Raw genomic sequence first — 14,606 nt, 5'->3', positions numbered from 1 at the left:
AAAAGTACTTCTTAAATGAATTGGCCAAACACAAATTATTTTTTTTCAAAAGTACTTTTGGATAAAGCACTTCTGGAAAAAAAAGTACTTTTCAAAATAAGCAATATTTGGCAATTTGGCCAAACGGGCTCAAAGGGGGAAAACTGGAAAAGAAATCAACTCCACGACCTGTACAATTAATACTGAATTTGCATATATTCAAAATTTTATTTAGATAAAGAGGGGCTTATCCAGTCCATCATCTCTAATAAGTTGTTGAAAAATCAAATGATAATAAAGGAAAGAGAAATGAGGAAAATAAGAAAAACAATTGCATATATACAAGAAAAGAAAACTAAAACATGTCAATTAATTAGAAAACGAGTAAACCATTGTAGGTATGTATATACGAGGTTTACAATAAAGTAGAGGGTCAAGAAGAAAAAGAGAAAAGAGGTCTTTCTGAACTTTCTAAGAAGGTATATAGACGACGCGGCTGGAGTCCATTTACAAATGTTCATACATCATACATAATTTCATCACACCGTTATTGATTAATGAAACCAGTTTATCCAAATGAGACTTATCCTACTGGCAATCTTTTCCAAGAATAACTATGCAATGATATTGAAATGTTGGTCAATGTTCACACAGTTTGAATCTTGGGAAATAAAAAGTGTCTCATAAATTTGGATGGAGGGAATAAATAAATAAAAGTATCTCCTCTTAGCTGTTTAAATTTTCAGACAAGACTTTATACATACTTAACTCCACAACAATTTACTATGGGTGAGTACGTATTCTTTATGTAAATGCAACTTTCTGATGGTGCACATACATATATATGATTTTAGATCTGTCTATTAGAAAGTAGCTAGGATAAGAATTAAGATTAGTCCGAGCAATAATAGTGACAATGTAAATAGTACCCTATTTTACATAATGTCCTTCTGGAAGCATGAGTGAATGTTTGATCTAGAAAGCCAGCAAAAAAATTATATATACCATTGTTTTACTACGTACGACGGTATTAATTCCTCTTTGATCTTGACGAGAGCAGTTATGCATGACACCAGAAAATTTGACTACTATAATTTGATCATGCAGTGGAGCCAAATTATTTTCAAAGGGGAGTCAAATTGTCAAAATATAAATAAGTAAAATGTCTAGGTCCCCAAATTTGGGGGGGCCCATTTTTTTAAAAAATAGGTTTATAGGTATTTAAAAAATAATATTTAGTACTTTTTAATACAAAATTAGAGTTTTTAATATAAAAGGAAATAGAGCTCTTTAAATATGTAAATAAAGTAATAATTTAACATATTTAAAAATGGATAGATAAATAGTTTTCGCAACGTTTCTGTTTTACTCCATAATTAGATAATGTATACAAAAATTCACTCTCCCTTTCTTAATATGTCCAAGTCAATCTTTCTTTTCTCCACTCTCTTTATATTTCAGAAACTCCTATATATTTTATGTCTTTCTCTTTAATATTCTTACTCACCTTCTTTCTCCAATATTTCATTACTCACTTTCTTTCTACAAGATTTCATTAGCTCCACTATTCAATAATACTTTTAAGCTTCCAATAATTCTATACTTCTATTGCTCTATAAAATATTACTCCCTCCGTTCCAGTTTATGTGAACCTATTTCTTTTTTGGTCCGTTCCAAAAAGAATGACCCCTTTCTAAATTTGGAAATAATTTATCTCAAACTTACAATTCTACCATTAATGAGAAGCTTTTATAACCACACAAATACTCTGTGCCCTTTTTTGACTTGTTTAGGACCACAAATTCTAAAAGTCTTCAATTTTTCTTAAACTTCGTGCCCAATCAAACAGGTTTACATAAACTGAAACGGAGGGAGTATCTAATATCAACAATATCTCAAGAAAAATTAAATGAGCTGGCTATATTATCAATTGAATAAAGATAATTAGAGAAAATTGATTATAAAAAAGATTATTAACAACTTTGTATTTCAAAAAGTTAGAAGAATATATTTCAAATAAAACGTATGTTATAACTATCTTTTAAAAATTTAGGCCTCATATTAAATTTTGGCTTTAGGCCCCGCATATCCTTGAGCCGCCCCGTGTATATGCATAATATTTTGGCAAAGGCATATCAAATTGCACAAAAGTGGTTCCACCACTATTCATCATTGTTTAATAGAGTAGTTGGACAAAGACAAGTACTATCAAAATATATGGCTGTAGAGAGCACGTGCTTTGGAATAAGGTTTTATGTAAGACTATTCATATTCATAATAGTCTGCTAGACTGCTATGGGCAGCCTCCTGTCTTTGGTTACAAATATAATATGCTACAAAATATTGATTCAAAGTTGCCTCAAATGTCAAAATATTCAAAGCACCAAATAATAACGTAACAAAGCGCCCCTCAGATGTCGTTGTCGTGACTCGTTAAAGAATCCTGTATTTTCTTTTCTTTGTTTATGGACGTAGTCGTCAAAGATAGGCTAATCGACCTTTCGTATGAATTAATGTTAGAATATCACTTTGACGTATTAGGATTTTAATTCCAAATATATTATCACATCAAATGATATTCATATCACCAAGGTTTCAAGTTTTCTAGAATGATAAAAGTGATTAAATTTCCCATTGTCGATTTTCATTACTCAAAAAGAAAGAAGACGTACAATTACAGAGAATGAGTTAAAGGAACACCGTTTCGTGATTTAATGAGGTTATGATGTATTATTAATTAACCATAATTAAGTGACAGAAGTCCATTTGCAAACACTAGTTATGCATCTATGGTTTAGTGTAAATATTGTGCCGGTAAATATTTACAATGAGAGGCGTAATAATGTGCCACTAACTTATTCATGCAATGAATGAAGGTACTAGCTAGTAGCCCTCTTGTTCTTCATGTTCTTTAAATTCTGGAGAGGAAATAAAGTCCTCGAAACGTGACTACTTAAATGTCAAATCAAAATTGAAACTAAAACTGAATTATGTTTCCCTCTTTCAGTGGAATTATATGGGCTTTCATGTTTTATCCAACCGCATTTAGGGTCTTACCAAATATCACATACATTACTAATTTTAATTTCAGAGAATCTTGGGCCACCATATTTTACACCTGAGCTAGGCCCAACACTATGTTAGAGGCCAGGCTCAGTCAGGCGGGTTTAATTATTTATCTTTTACTATTTTGCCCTTGCGTTATATATAGTGGGGCTGATTGTAAATAACTGAACCATGTATCATTTTGTATAATTGAATGTAGAATTCCCGATATTTTCTCTCTCCCCATTCTTCTAGAACTTTCATCTCTGCTTCGATTTCGTTCGAATTCATGGAGGGAACTTAAATCTTATCATGTTATCAGAGCAAGGTTGAGTAATCCTCTTCATCTGACGGAGTAATTTCTGATTTTTAGCTCGTTTAGGGATGAATCATGCAATCTAGGGTTTTGCGATTTCGCCTACGGTTTTGCGAGTTTTTTTTTTCTTTGTGCGGTTTTGTTTCTGGACGTTTCTACTTCAGCATTGTGAGATTCTGCTGGTTTTCTCTGATTGATTCACTTTTCGAGTCGGCTAAAGTAGTTTTTTTGGATAGAGTTGGTTTTTAATTGACTGTCACTCGAAAAGGAAAAAGTTTAATTCCTTTTTTCTTTGATTTCTCACTCAGCGCATGTGTGAGTTGGTAGTTTTTTCAAATTATTGCATGTCTATTTGAGTGTTTCACTATTGCAATGGGTGATAATTCATCAGTTTCAAATTTACGTACTACTGCTCTAGATTCGGGGTCTACTGTGACTACTCTTATTGATCCTTCACATCCATACTACATTTTCTCTTGTGATGTATCGGGGATTTATCTAGTATCCACTCTTTTTGATGGTACAGGATATGTGAATTGGAGTAAGGGAATGTTGATGTCTCTTTCTGCTAGGAACAAAATAGGTTTTATAGATAGATCATGCCCTAGACCTTCTGTTACTTCACCTCTTTACAAGGCTTGGGATAGATGTGACAATTTAGTTGGAACATGGATTTTGAATGCTTTAACCACGCAAATAAGGAATAGTGTTCTGCACTCTAAGTCGGCAAAAGACATGTGGGATGACTTGAGAGATAGATATAGTCAACCTAACGAGGTTCGGATCTATCACCTCAAGAAGGATTTGGTTGGGGTGACACAAGGGAATAGTGACATAGCAACATATTACTCTAGACTTAAGAAACTATGGGATGAATTGAGTATTCTTAATTCTTTTATGACATGCTCTTGTTGTGATTGTATCTGTAAATGTATAGCAAAAGGGCATAATGCTGTTATGATTGAGAGTGATAAAGTGCACTAGTTCCCCATGGGTCTAAATGAATCTTACACCGTATCAAGAGGTAATATTCTCATGATGACACCACTTCCTAGCCTGTCCAAGACATACTTTTTGTTAGTACACGAAGAAAAATAGAGAGAAGTACAAGCAAGTGTGTCCTTCATAACTGAGGCTGCTTCTCTCATTGCTAGAGGCAACAACATGCGGCAACCTCAAACTCAGAATCAAGGTTTAAATCATAATCAAAATCATAACATGAATTTCAGAAATGGCAACAATGGTGAAAAATTCAACATTGACTTTAGGGCTGGACAGAAGTATATGGGAGATGGAAGAAAAAATACTATGTTTTGCAACTACTGTAAAAAGTCTGGGCACCAAATTGATAGGTGTTACAAGTTGCATGGCTACCCCAACAATAATCAACCTCAGAATAGATTCAACAATAAACAGAAGGCTAAAAGAACTGCTGCTATGGTACAAACTTCTGAAAATGATGAAGGAACTGGATCAAAATCTGGACAGTCTACTGTATGTGGAGGAGCAATAACCAAGGAGCAGATGAGCCAATTTATGCAGCTCCTGCAGAATGTTGTTGTTGGGTCTCAAGGTTCTTCTCTTCCTGGAGGCATTGGTTCTGCTAACTTGGCAGGTAAGGTTACTGATTTAGATTCTAGCAGCTTTGCACAGTCTGTCTCATCTGCCTCATCTGATTCTTTGTCTCAAAAATCCTGGATCATAGATTCAGGGGCTACAGACCACATGACTTCTATCTTGTCTCTTCTTTATGGAATCAATCCCCTTCCTACTCCTTACTTAGTTGCTTTACCTAATGGCTATAAGGTAAAGATCCATTCAGTAGGTTCACTTCCTTCGTCTAAAACACTTTCACTTCACACTGTGCTGCATGTTCCCTCTTTTCAGTATAACCTAGTATCAGTTCATAAACTATGCAAGCAAATTAAAGGATTGGTTTGTTTCAGTGAGTCTACTTGCTTCTTGTTGCAGGGCCCTTCTCCAAAGAGGCCACTGGAAGTTAGTAGTGAAGCAGATGGGCTTTACATCTTGTAGCCAGCGAAGTTTCTTAGTGATGGTTTTATCCCTTTAACTCCATCTGTTCCTTTGAATAAATGTGTACCTAGTTCCAAATGTAATGTTTCCAAGAACAGTGAGAATATCTCTAAGTCTAAGTCTGTAAATTTCATTTTGAATGATAAGCATACCTTGTGGCATTATAGATTGGGACATTTACCTTACAATAAATTGAAGTCTATTTCTTCTAAGCTTTCCATTTCTGTACCTTCAACTTAACAATTTCCTTTTCGTATTTGTCCTTTAGCTAGGCAAACAAGGAACTCCTTTCCTTCCAGTTCAACAACTACTACTTGTCCTTTTGCTCTTGTTCATGTAGATGTTTGGGGGCCTTATAACACTATTACACATTCTGGGAATAGATATTTCTTAACTTTGGTTGATGATTATTCTATATCTACTTAGACTTATCTTCTCAGTATAAAATCTAATGCCTTCACAACTTTGAAAGCTTTCATTCTCATGGTTGAAACTCAGTTTAATTACAGAGTTAAGATAGTGAGATCTGATAATGCTCTTGAGTTAGGATTAGGTCATGAATCTTCTTCCTTTTTTCTCTCTAAAGAGATTCTTCATCAAACATCTTGTGTAGAAACACCTCAACAAAATGGAGTTGTTGAAAGGAAACATAGATACTTACTTGAAACTGCAAGAGCACTTCTTTTTCAATCCAAAGTGCCTTTGAAATATTAGGATGGGGGGGTGGGTGTATTCTGACTGCAACCTATTTGATTAACAGATTTTCTAATTCTGTCTTACAAGGAAAGACTCCTCATGATCTTCTCTTTGGTACACTTCCTTCATATGATCATCTTAGGGATTTTGGTTGTCTTTGCTACATTTCAACACTCAAATGGGGTAGGGATAAGTTTTCACCAAGGGCAATTCATTGTATATTCTTGGGATACCCTTTTGGGAAGAAAAGTTATAGGGTATTAAACCTTGCCACTAAATAGATTGTGATGTCCAGGGATGTGGTGTTTTATGAGGTTGTTTTTCCTTTTGCTTTGCAACAACAGTTTCCTTCTTCTGAGTTTCATGCATCTCCCCCTCCTCCTGATTTTTCTTCCCTTTGTCTTTCTCCAGAATCCTCTTCTTTACCCATATCTACAGCTTCCTCTTCATCTCTACCTGCAGATTCTTCTTATCCTCCTTCTCCATCTTCCTCTACTATGACTCCACTCACTCCTACTCATGTTCCTGCACCTTCTGCTCCATCCCCTTCTATTCCTCCAGTTGTTCCATTGAGGAAGTCATCCAGAACTCACCAAAGACCTAGGTATCTTCAAGACTTTGTGTGTAACTCTGCCTCTATTTCATGTCCTTCCCTTTCTTCTGTTTTACCTGCTCACACCAATATGAAGCATATTTGTTTTTCTGCTTTGTTTTGTCAATCTCAATCCTTTATTAACTCTCTTTTCACTGTGCAAGAGCCTAGATCTTATTCTCGGGCAGCTTTGCATCCAGGATAGCAAGAAGCCATGTCTAAGGAATTTGAAGCCTTAGCGACAAACAATACTTGGAGTTTGATTCCTCTGCCTGTTGGGAAGCATGCCATTTCCAGCAAATAGGTTTATAAGATTAAGCATAGTGCTGATGGTTCTATCGAAAGGCTCAAAGCCAGGCTTGTCATTAGAGGAGATACCCAAAGGAGGATCTTGACTACACAGAAACGTTTTCTCCCGTAGTCAACATGACCAATATCAGGTGCCTTTTAGCTGTAGCTGCCAAGAATCAATGGCAACTTTTTCAGCTAGATGTTAATAATGCATTTTTGTGTGGAGATTTAATGGAGGAAGTGTATATGAAGGTCCCTCCAGATATGGTTGTCACTTCTTCTGATTTGGTTTGCAAGTTGAACAAATCTTTGTATGGTCTCAAACAGGCATCCAGACAATGGTATTCCAAGCTATCTGATGCCTTACATTCCAAAGGTTTTCAACATTCTAAGAATGATTACTCTCTGTTTTTCAAGCACTCAACTACTGGTTCGGTGTATTTGGGGGTCTATGTAGATGATATTGTGTTAACTGGTAATGATGTAGAAGGCATCCTTCATCTTAAATAATTTATGGATACTCAATTCAAGATCAAGGAGTTAGGCTCTTTACATTACTTTCTTGGTCTGGAGGTCATGTATGTGTCTGATGGTATTATGGTGAATCAAAGGAAGTTTTCTCTCGAGTTGGTTGAGGAATTTGGGTGTACTGATTCCAAGCCAACCTCCAGTCCTCTTCCTTTGGGTATGAAATTGTCTTCTGATGTGGATAGTTTGCTTTCTGATCCTTCTATTTACATCAGGCTAATTGGCAAACTCAATTTCTTAACTCATACTAGGCCTGACTTGGCTTATACGGTTTAGCATCTTAGTCAATTCATACAAACTCCCAGGTGATCCCATTTGGATGCTGCTTTGCATACTGTGTGCTACATCAAAGGATTGTCTGGTTTGGGACTTTATTTTTCTTCTCATTCCTCTTTTTCTATGGCTGTATTTTGTGATTCGAATTGGGCTTCTTGCCCTGATTCCAGGAGATCGGTTAGTGGGTTTTTTGTTACATTGGGCTCCTGGCCTATCTCTTGGAAGTCGAAAAAGCAGACTATCATTTCTTTATCATCTGCGGAGGCAGAGTACAGGTCTGTTTGGAGATTGGTGGCTGAATTAACTTGGCCATGTCAACTATTGGAGGATATGAATGTTACTAATTTGACTCCTGTTGTTGTGCATTGCGATAATCACTTTGCTATTCAAATTGTGAAGAATCCTGTCTTTCACGAGCGGACTAAACACATCGAGTCAGACTGCCATTTTATTCGGGAAAAATTGCAAGATGGCTTGATTTCATTGTATTATATACCTTCTAGTGCCCAACTTGCGGATATTTTCACTAAGAGCCTTCCTGGACAGGCCCATTTTGCAGCAAATGTCCAAGTTGGGAGTGGGTTCCTCTGGCCCCACTTCCAACTTGCGGGAGGGGGGGAGGGGAGAAGGGGGAGGGGTGTTGGGCCACCATATTTTACACCTGAGCCAGGACCAACACTGCGTTAGAGGCCAGGCTCAGTCAGACAGGTTTAATTATTTATCTTTTACTATTTTGCCCTTGAGTTATATATAGTGGGGGCTGATTGTAAATAACCGAACCATGTATTATTTTGTATAATTGAATGTAGAATTCCCGATATTTTTTCTCTCCCCATTCTTCTAGAACTTATCTCTGCTTCGATTTCGTTCGAATTGATGGAGGGAACTTGAATCTTATCAGAGACCTCCCTCCCAGTTTTGCTCCATCACACTTACCTCCTTTTTGGTTTACAATATTACGCTTACCTCCCTTGTTATGATTTCTGTATAACCATTCTTTAAACCTATTTATTATTACTAATAGAAATAAAATATCATTTGACAAATTTACCCTTTTTAAAATTAATTCCCTTTTAACAAATTCAAGAATAGCAAATTAATTTCCTTAGCTAAATCTACGAAACCCTACCAATTACTTTAAATGTTGCCGAAAAGGTATTTGCAGCTAGCCAAACGTCTTTGGTGATGTATAATCTGCTTGATTCCTACAGCCCAGAAGCACCTTTCAAGTTTTTTCAATGGCATTTCCATAGTTATTGAAAACTTGAGGGCCGTTTAAACTTTTGGCCGTAGATAGGAGACCGACGCCGCTTCAAGTTACGGCTACAGTTTTTCTATGGCGTCCACGAAATTGGTATTTAAATACCCATTTTCGATGAAAGTGGGGAATTTGACACATATTCCCCTAAAGAGTTCATCTGTTCCTTTTTTAATTGATTTATTGGAAAATTCAAGATACAAAGAAGAGAAAAAGGTTTGTGTAATTAAAATGACAACTGCCCAAGCACTTTTCTGAAAATATTTGAAACGCAGAGCTAATGTTTATTGAGTTCAAAACCCATTTTGTTTTCATTTAATTCTTAAAGAAATATGTTTACAACATTAATTAATAGAAGAAAGATAATACTAAAAGGGCAAATTAGTCAAGATAATAACCTTTTACATTAATAATAAACATGTTAATAATAGTGTTACACAAAAAATCATGACAAAAGAGATAAGCGTAATATTATAAACAAGAAAGGGAGGTAAGTGTGATGGAGTGCTGTGAAATTATCCATATGACTAATTTATTAAAGTTTCTACTCGATAGGAAGTTTTAACATCACGAAACTGCAGGGTCAAACATTGGATCTTCACACATCATTTAAGAATATGAGTGCTTTGAAAAGAAAGAAAAAAAAACCTTAGCAGACAATACTATCTCAACAATTCTTTGCATGACAACAATTCACCAAAGTTAATGAATAAAGCTCATTTGTTCCATACTTCAATAGCACACTTAGAAAGAAGGAAATACTCATTTACTCTTTATATTAACATTGCACACACTTGACAACTCATTACACAGAGCATCTGTATTATATAATCTTTCTTGAACGTTTTGCCTTCTACAGCTCCAGCACCAAATCTGAATTTTCAAAATAAGGAAAGAGTGAGATAATAGTACATAACTGTATTTAACCAGACAACAGAAGAAATAATTGAGTGTAATGCCGTTTTACTTACAGTCACTCTCTGTTCTAATCCAGTGCTCTCTGTTTACTGTTAAAGCATTCAGTTACTTCTTTGGAGTGGCAGCAGGAGAATTCTTTTTGTTCACTTCACTATTTGCTCCCAGATTATCAGTCTTGCATGAAATATTGCTAATCTCATTATCTTGTAGTATGTTCTCATTCATTAATCCCTCAGGATGAACTTTCCTTTTGAACATTTTAATGAACTGCACATGTATAGTAGATCAATATCACAGTTTGGTATCAACTCATATACCTAACATAAGAGAAGGCTATACAAATATACTTTAGAAGTGCCTTAAAGAATACACATGACATGTGACTCAAGTAATGCATATGATTGGTTACAAGCCTTTCCGATTAACATAATTTTGAAAAGTAATTTTTTTTTATAGCTCCTGACCTTAAAATCAGTACTAACCTGAGGGAGTTTTCTCTTGCTTGAAACAGATCCATTGACATTATCTTTAGAATGAGCTGTAGTAGAGCTCTTTGATTTGCGCTGCAGGTTCTGCAGCATCTTCTTCATGAAATCCACGGGATGTTTTCTCTTGGCTTGTTTTTTCTCTTTTCCATCATGATTTCCCACATGACCTTCTTGGACTATGTTAAAGAGCTCTTCTATGAATCGTTTTTGTTGTTGTACCTGTTAAAGACATAACTAAGTAAATAAAAGTGTATACTTTCTAACCATTTAAGCTTTTAGATAAGATGGTAGCACAATTCAAGCATTACCTCTACTTCTATCTTCGGCAATTCAATTGAAGAGCCTAAGAGATATTTCTGGAGAGAGTATTCTTCAATATTGCTATAGCATTCAGTAGCTCCTATTTCAATGTGATTGTCACTGAGAGCAATGATACTTTCTGATGACTCATATTTATTCACTTTCTCTTCCAGATACTTCTCAAGCTCATCATTTATGAATTTCAGTTCTTTCTCTGTTATGTCTGTTTCACCATGATCAAAGGGCATTGGAAAAGTTGGAGCTGGAGGATCAGTATTAGTTGTCTGATAATTTCCCAGAGTACCAATTGCCAAAAAGCCAGGAAAGAGTTCATCAAATGGTTCCATTTCTGCTCCATTGCTTTTAAATTCCTTGAAAACTGAGAAAGATGTAATGGAATTTTCTGAAAGTGGAGATCATAACAAAGGAGACTTATTTATCAGCTTTTGTGTGGAACTGAAAAAAGAGAACAGAGAATAGCAGAGGAAATTCAGAAGAACTGAAAACTAGAGAAGTGTAAAATTACCTACTATGGGAGTATTATTTGCTGGTTCATTGCCTTTTTGCTTTAGTTTAGAGTGCATCCAACCTAGTAACTGCAAGAAGATGAAATTAGAAGGTTACTATATAAGTCTCCACATATAGAAAATAATATTTGAACTCACTTTCATGTTGAATTATCTGGAGATATTTTAATCAAAGCAGTTCAGTTATCAGAGAACAGATTTTTATGGAACTTGTACGTGTAAAAGAAGGGTTTAATATTGATGAAAGATGGTATTGGACTAAGAAATCAAAAAAATAATGGACTACTTATCTTTCCTGAATGGGAAGCTGGATCAGAAGAAGGGGTTTCAGGTAGGCTGAGAAGAGAAAGTACATAGAGAAAATTACAAAGGACAATGGTTGTCTTTTTTTGTCAAGACTGTAGTGAGTAGAACAAGTTGAGAAGTTGGGCTTGAGACCCACACGTTGGAGATGGTACATTGTGACATGGGGCACACGTGTATCTGTTAGGATCGGGAACCCAGGTAGTGCGGAATTTAGCCAAATAACGGTATAATGACAATAACAAAGACAATGGAAGTTGATAATAACGGCAATTAAAGAATATAAAGAAGATACAAATTTAACGTGGTTCGGTCAAGGTGACCTACGTCCACAAGCGGAGAGGAGCAATTTCACTATACCAACAAGAGTACAAAAGAGAGTACAAAATTAGAGTAAATACTCTAATTAATCCCAAATACCCCAAGAGAATAACCTCACAAGATCAATCCAAAGAAAGGGTTCACACAAGTATTTCCCAACACTCACTCTCTTACAAAATACTCTATAATGAAATAAAGGAGGAGAAAGAAAGACGAGTGAAAAGCTCTTGAATTGGTGTGTTTGCAAATGAGAAAAAACTCCTCTATTTATAGCAAGAAATCCTTGGCCTAATAATGAATATTATATCATGGCAAATGTCATGATCCACAAATTTGTTATAATGGATATTATGTCATGGCAAATGTCATGAACCACAAATTTGTTATAATGGATATTATGTCATGGCAAATGTCATGAAAATTTGGCCATATTACAAATCTCCACATTGGCCTAATTTCGGCTTATATATAGTAAATTTGCTCCACCTTCTCTGCAAAAACCCCAATGGGAAAAATCATTCTTCATAAATACCAATCAAGTTCAGGCAAAGCTTGAACTTGGACACTGGAAGAGGTTTTGTGAACATGTCAGCAGGATTGTCTTTAGTGTTGATCTTCTGAACATAAACTTTTCTTTCAGCAATGGTTTCTCGGATGAAATGATACTTTATATCAATGTGCTTCGTCCTCTCATGATACATTTGATCTTTAGTCAAGTGAATAGCACTTTGACTATCACAGAAAATGATAATACCACTTTGGTGTAAACTGAGCTCCGCAAATAGACCCTTCAACTATAAAGCTTCTTTGATCGCCTCGGTCACTGTCATATATTCTGCTTCGGTAGTAGATAAAGCTACTACATGTTGTAATGTAGCTTTTCAACTAATAGCGAAACCACCGATGCAAAATACATAGCCTGTCAGTGATCTTCTTTTGTCAAGATCACCTGCATAATCTGAGTCTACAAAACCAACCAAAGTGTTAGTATTTCTCCCAAACTCCAAACATGTGTTTGGAGTACCTCGCAAGTATCTGAGAATCCATTTCACAGCATGCCAATGTGCTTTACCAGGACAAGCCATATACCGGCTTACCACACTCACTACTTGTGAAATGTCTGGACGTGTACAAACCATTGCATACATAATACTGCCGACTGCACTGGAATAAGGAAACTATGTCATGTACCTCTCTTCTTCCTCTGACTGCGGGGACTGAGCAGCTGATAACTTAAAATGAGCAGCAAGAGGGGTACTAACTGATTTAGCATCTTTCATGACAAACCTCTCCAAGACTTTCTCCAAGTACTTCTTCTGGGTCAGAAATAGCCTGTTGGCTTTTCGATCTCTTTTGATCTCCATGCCAAGGATTTTCTTAGCTGCTCCCAAATCTTTCATCTCAAATTTACTTTTCAGCTGACTTTTCAAATTGTGAATTTCTGTTAAATCCTTAGCAGCAATGAGTATGTCATCAACATATAATAATAGGTACACAAATGAACCATCATTTAACTTCCGGAAGTAAACACAACTATCATACATGCTCTTCGAATAACCATGATCCAACATAAAGGAATCAAACCTTTTATACCATTGTCTTGGAGATTGCTTTAATCCGTACAAGAATTTCTTCAACAAGCAAATATGATCTTCTTTTCCTTCAATTTCAAATCCTTCGGGTTAATGCATGTATATTTGTTCCTCAAGTTTGCCATGAAAAAAAGCTGTCTTAACATCAAGTTGTTCTAATTCCAAATCATACATGGCAACGAAGGCAAGTAAGACACGAATAGAGCTATGTTTAACAACAGGTGAGAAAATATCATTAAAATCAACTCCTTGTACCTGACTATAACCCTTTGCAACTAATCGTGCCTTATACCTCGCATCTTCAACCCCTGGAATGCCATCCTTTTTCTTCAAGACCCATTTGCAACCAACAATTCTTTTTCCTGATGGCAGCTTCACAAGAGACCAAGTATCATTCTTGTGGAGAGACTCAATTTCTTCATTCATTGCAATCAGCCACTTGGCTGAGTCAGCACCAGAAACTGCTTTTGAATATTTTGATGGTTCTCCAATTTCTTCAGTTTCCTGTGCAACTGAAAAAGCAAATGCAACATAATCTCCAAACCTTAATGGTTGTTTACCTTCTTTTCTTGGTCTATGTTTGGCTATAGAATACTCCTCTTCTTCTGGTTCAACTTCAGGAGTCTCAACTTCAGGAATTTCAGCTTCTGTCTCAACTTCAGGAGTTTCAACTGTATTTTGCTCCAAAGTTGATGAGCTTGGCTCAGAAGGAATGCCAATCTCAATCTCCACCTGGTTCTGTGTACTCTTTCCTTTATCTGTATTACAAGAACTAGAAGACTCTTTTCTAGAATGTAACATAGAGGATTCATCAAAGGTTACATCTCTGCTAATTATAAATTTTGGTGCCGTGGGATTAGGATACCATAGTCGGCATCCTTTCACCCCAGATGCATACCCAAGGAAAATGCACTTTTTAGCCCTTGGCTCTAATTTTCCATCATTTACATGCATGTATGCAGGGCAACCAAATATCTTTAAATCAGAATAATTAGCAGGAGTACCTGACCACATTTCCTCTGGAGTCTTAAAGTTCAAAGGTGCAGAAGGAGCTCGGTTGACAATATAACAAGCTGTAGAGATAGCTTCTGCCCAAAAGGCGTTTGTCAACCCAGCATTTGAAATCATGCAACGAGCCCTTT

General features: G+C 36.0%; 2 protein-coding genes across 2 annotated transcripts; one reads left to right on the top strand and one right to left on the bottom strand.

Annotated features, from left to right (window-relative positions):
• The first annotated feature begins 3,712 nt into the window (after positions 1-3,712).
• Positions 3,713-4,324, top strand: LOC107769439 (uncharacterized). The gene has a single exon (XM_016588655.1). The coding sequence runs from the start codon at positions 3,713-3,715 to the stop codon at positions 4,322-4,324; it is 612 nt and encodes a 203-aa protein (XP_016444141.1).
• A 5,383-nt stretch (positions 4,325-9,707) lies between these two features.
• On the bottom strand, positions 9,708-11,648 carry LOC107769440 (protein LAZY 1-like). Its single transcript, XM_016588656.2, has 6 exons — positions 11,387-11,648; positions 11,248-11,317; positions 10,730-11,124; positions 10,416-10,640; positions 9,987-10,200; positions 9,708-9,888 (listed from the first exon to the last, which is right to left on the bottom strand). The coding sequence occupies exons 1-5, from the start codon at positions 11,390-11,392 to the stop codon at positions 10,039-10,041; spliced, it is 858 nt and encodes a 285-aa protein (XP_016444142.1). The 5' UTR covers positions 11,393-11,648; the 3' UTR covers positions 9,708-9,888; positions 9,987-10,038.
• Positions 11,649-14,606: the final 2,958 nt, after the last annotated feature.

The sequence above is a fragment of the Nicotiana tabacum genome, chromosome 17 (assembly GCF_000715075.1).
Source record: "Nicotiana tabacum cultivar K326 chromosome 17, ASM71507v2, whole genome shotgun sequence".
NCBI classification, from domain to species: Eukaryota; Viridiplantae; Streptophyta; class Magnoliopsida; order Solanales; family Solanaceae; genus Nicotiana; species Nicotiana tabacum.
This window is presented reverse-complemented; position numbering and strand designations above follow the sequence as displayed.

What these genes read in the sequence shown, in the direction of transcription:
- LOC107769440 (XM_016588656.2), bottom strand. An exon ending in TGCCGAAGATAGAAGTAGAG is followed by an intron (nt 10,641 to 10,729) that starts GTAATGCTTGAA and finishes TGTCTTTAACAG; the next exon opens with GTACAACAACAAAAACGATT. An exon ending in GCAAGAGAAAACTCCCTCAG is followed by an intron (nt 10,201 to 10,415) that starts GTTAGTACTGAT and finishes ATACATGTGCAG; the next exon opens with TTCATTAAAATGTTCAAAAG.
- LOC107769439 (XM_016588655.1), top strand. Translation starts at nt 3,713, where the DNA reads ATGGGTGATAATTCATCAGTTTCAAATTTACGTACTACTGCTCTAGAT.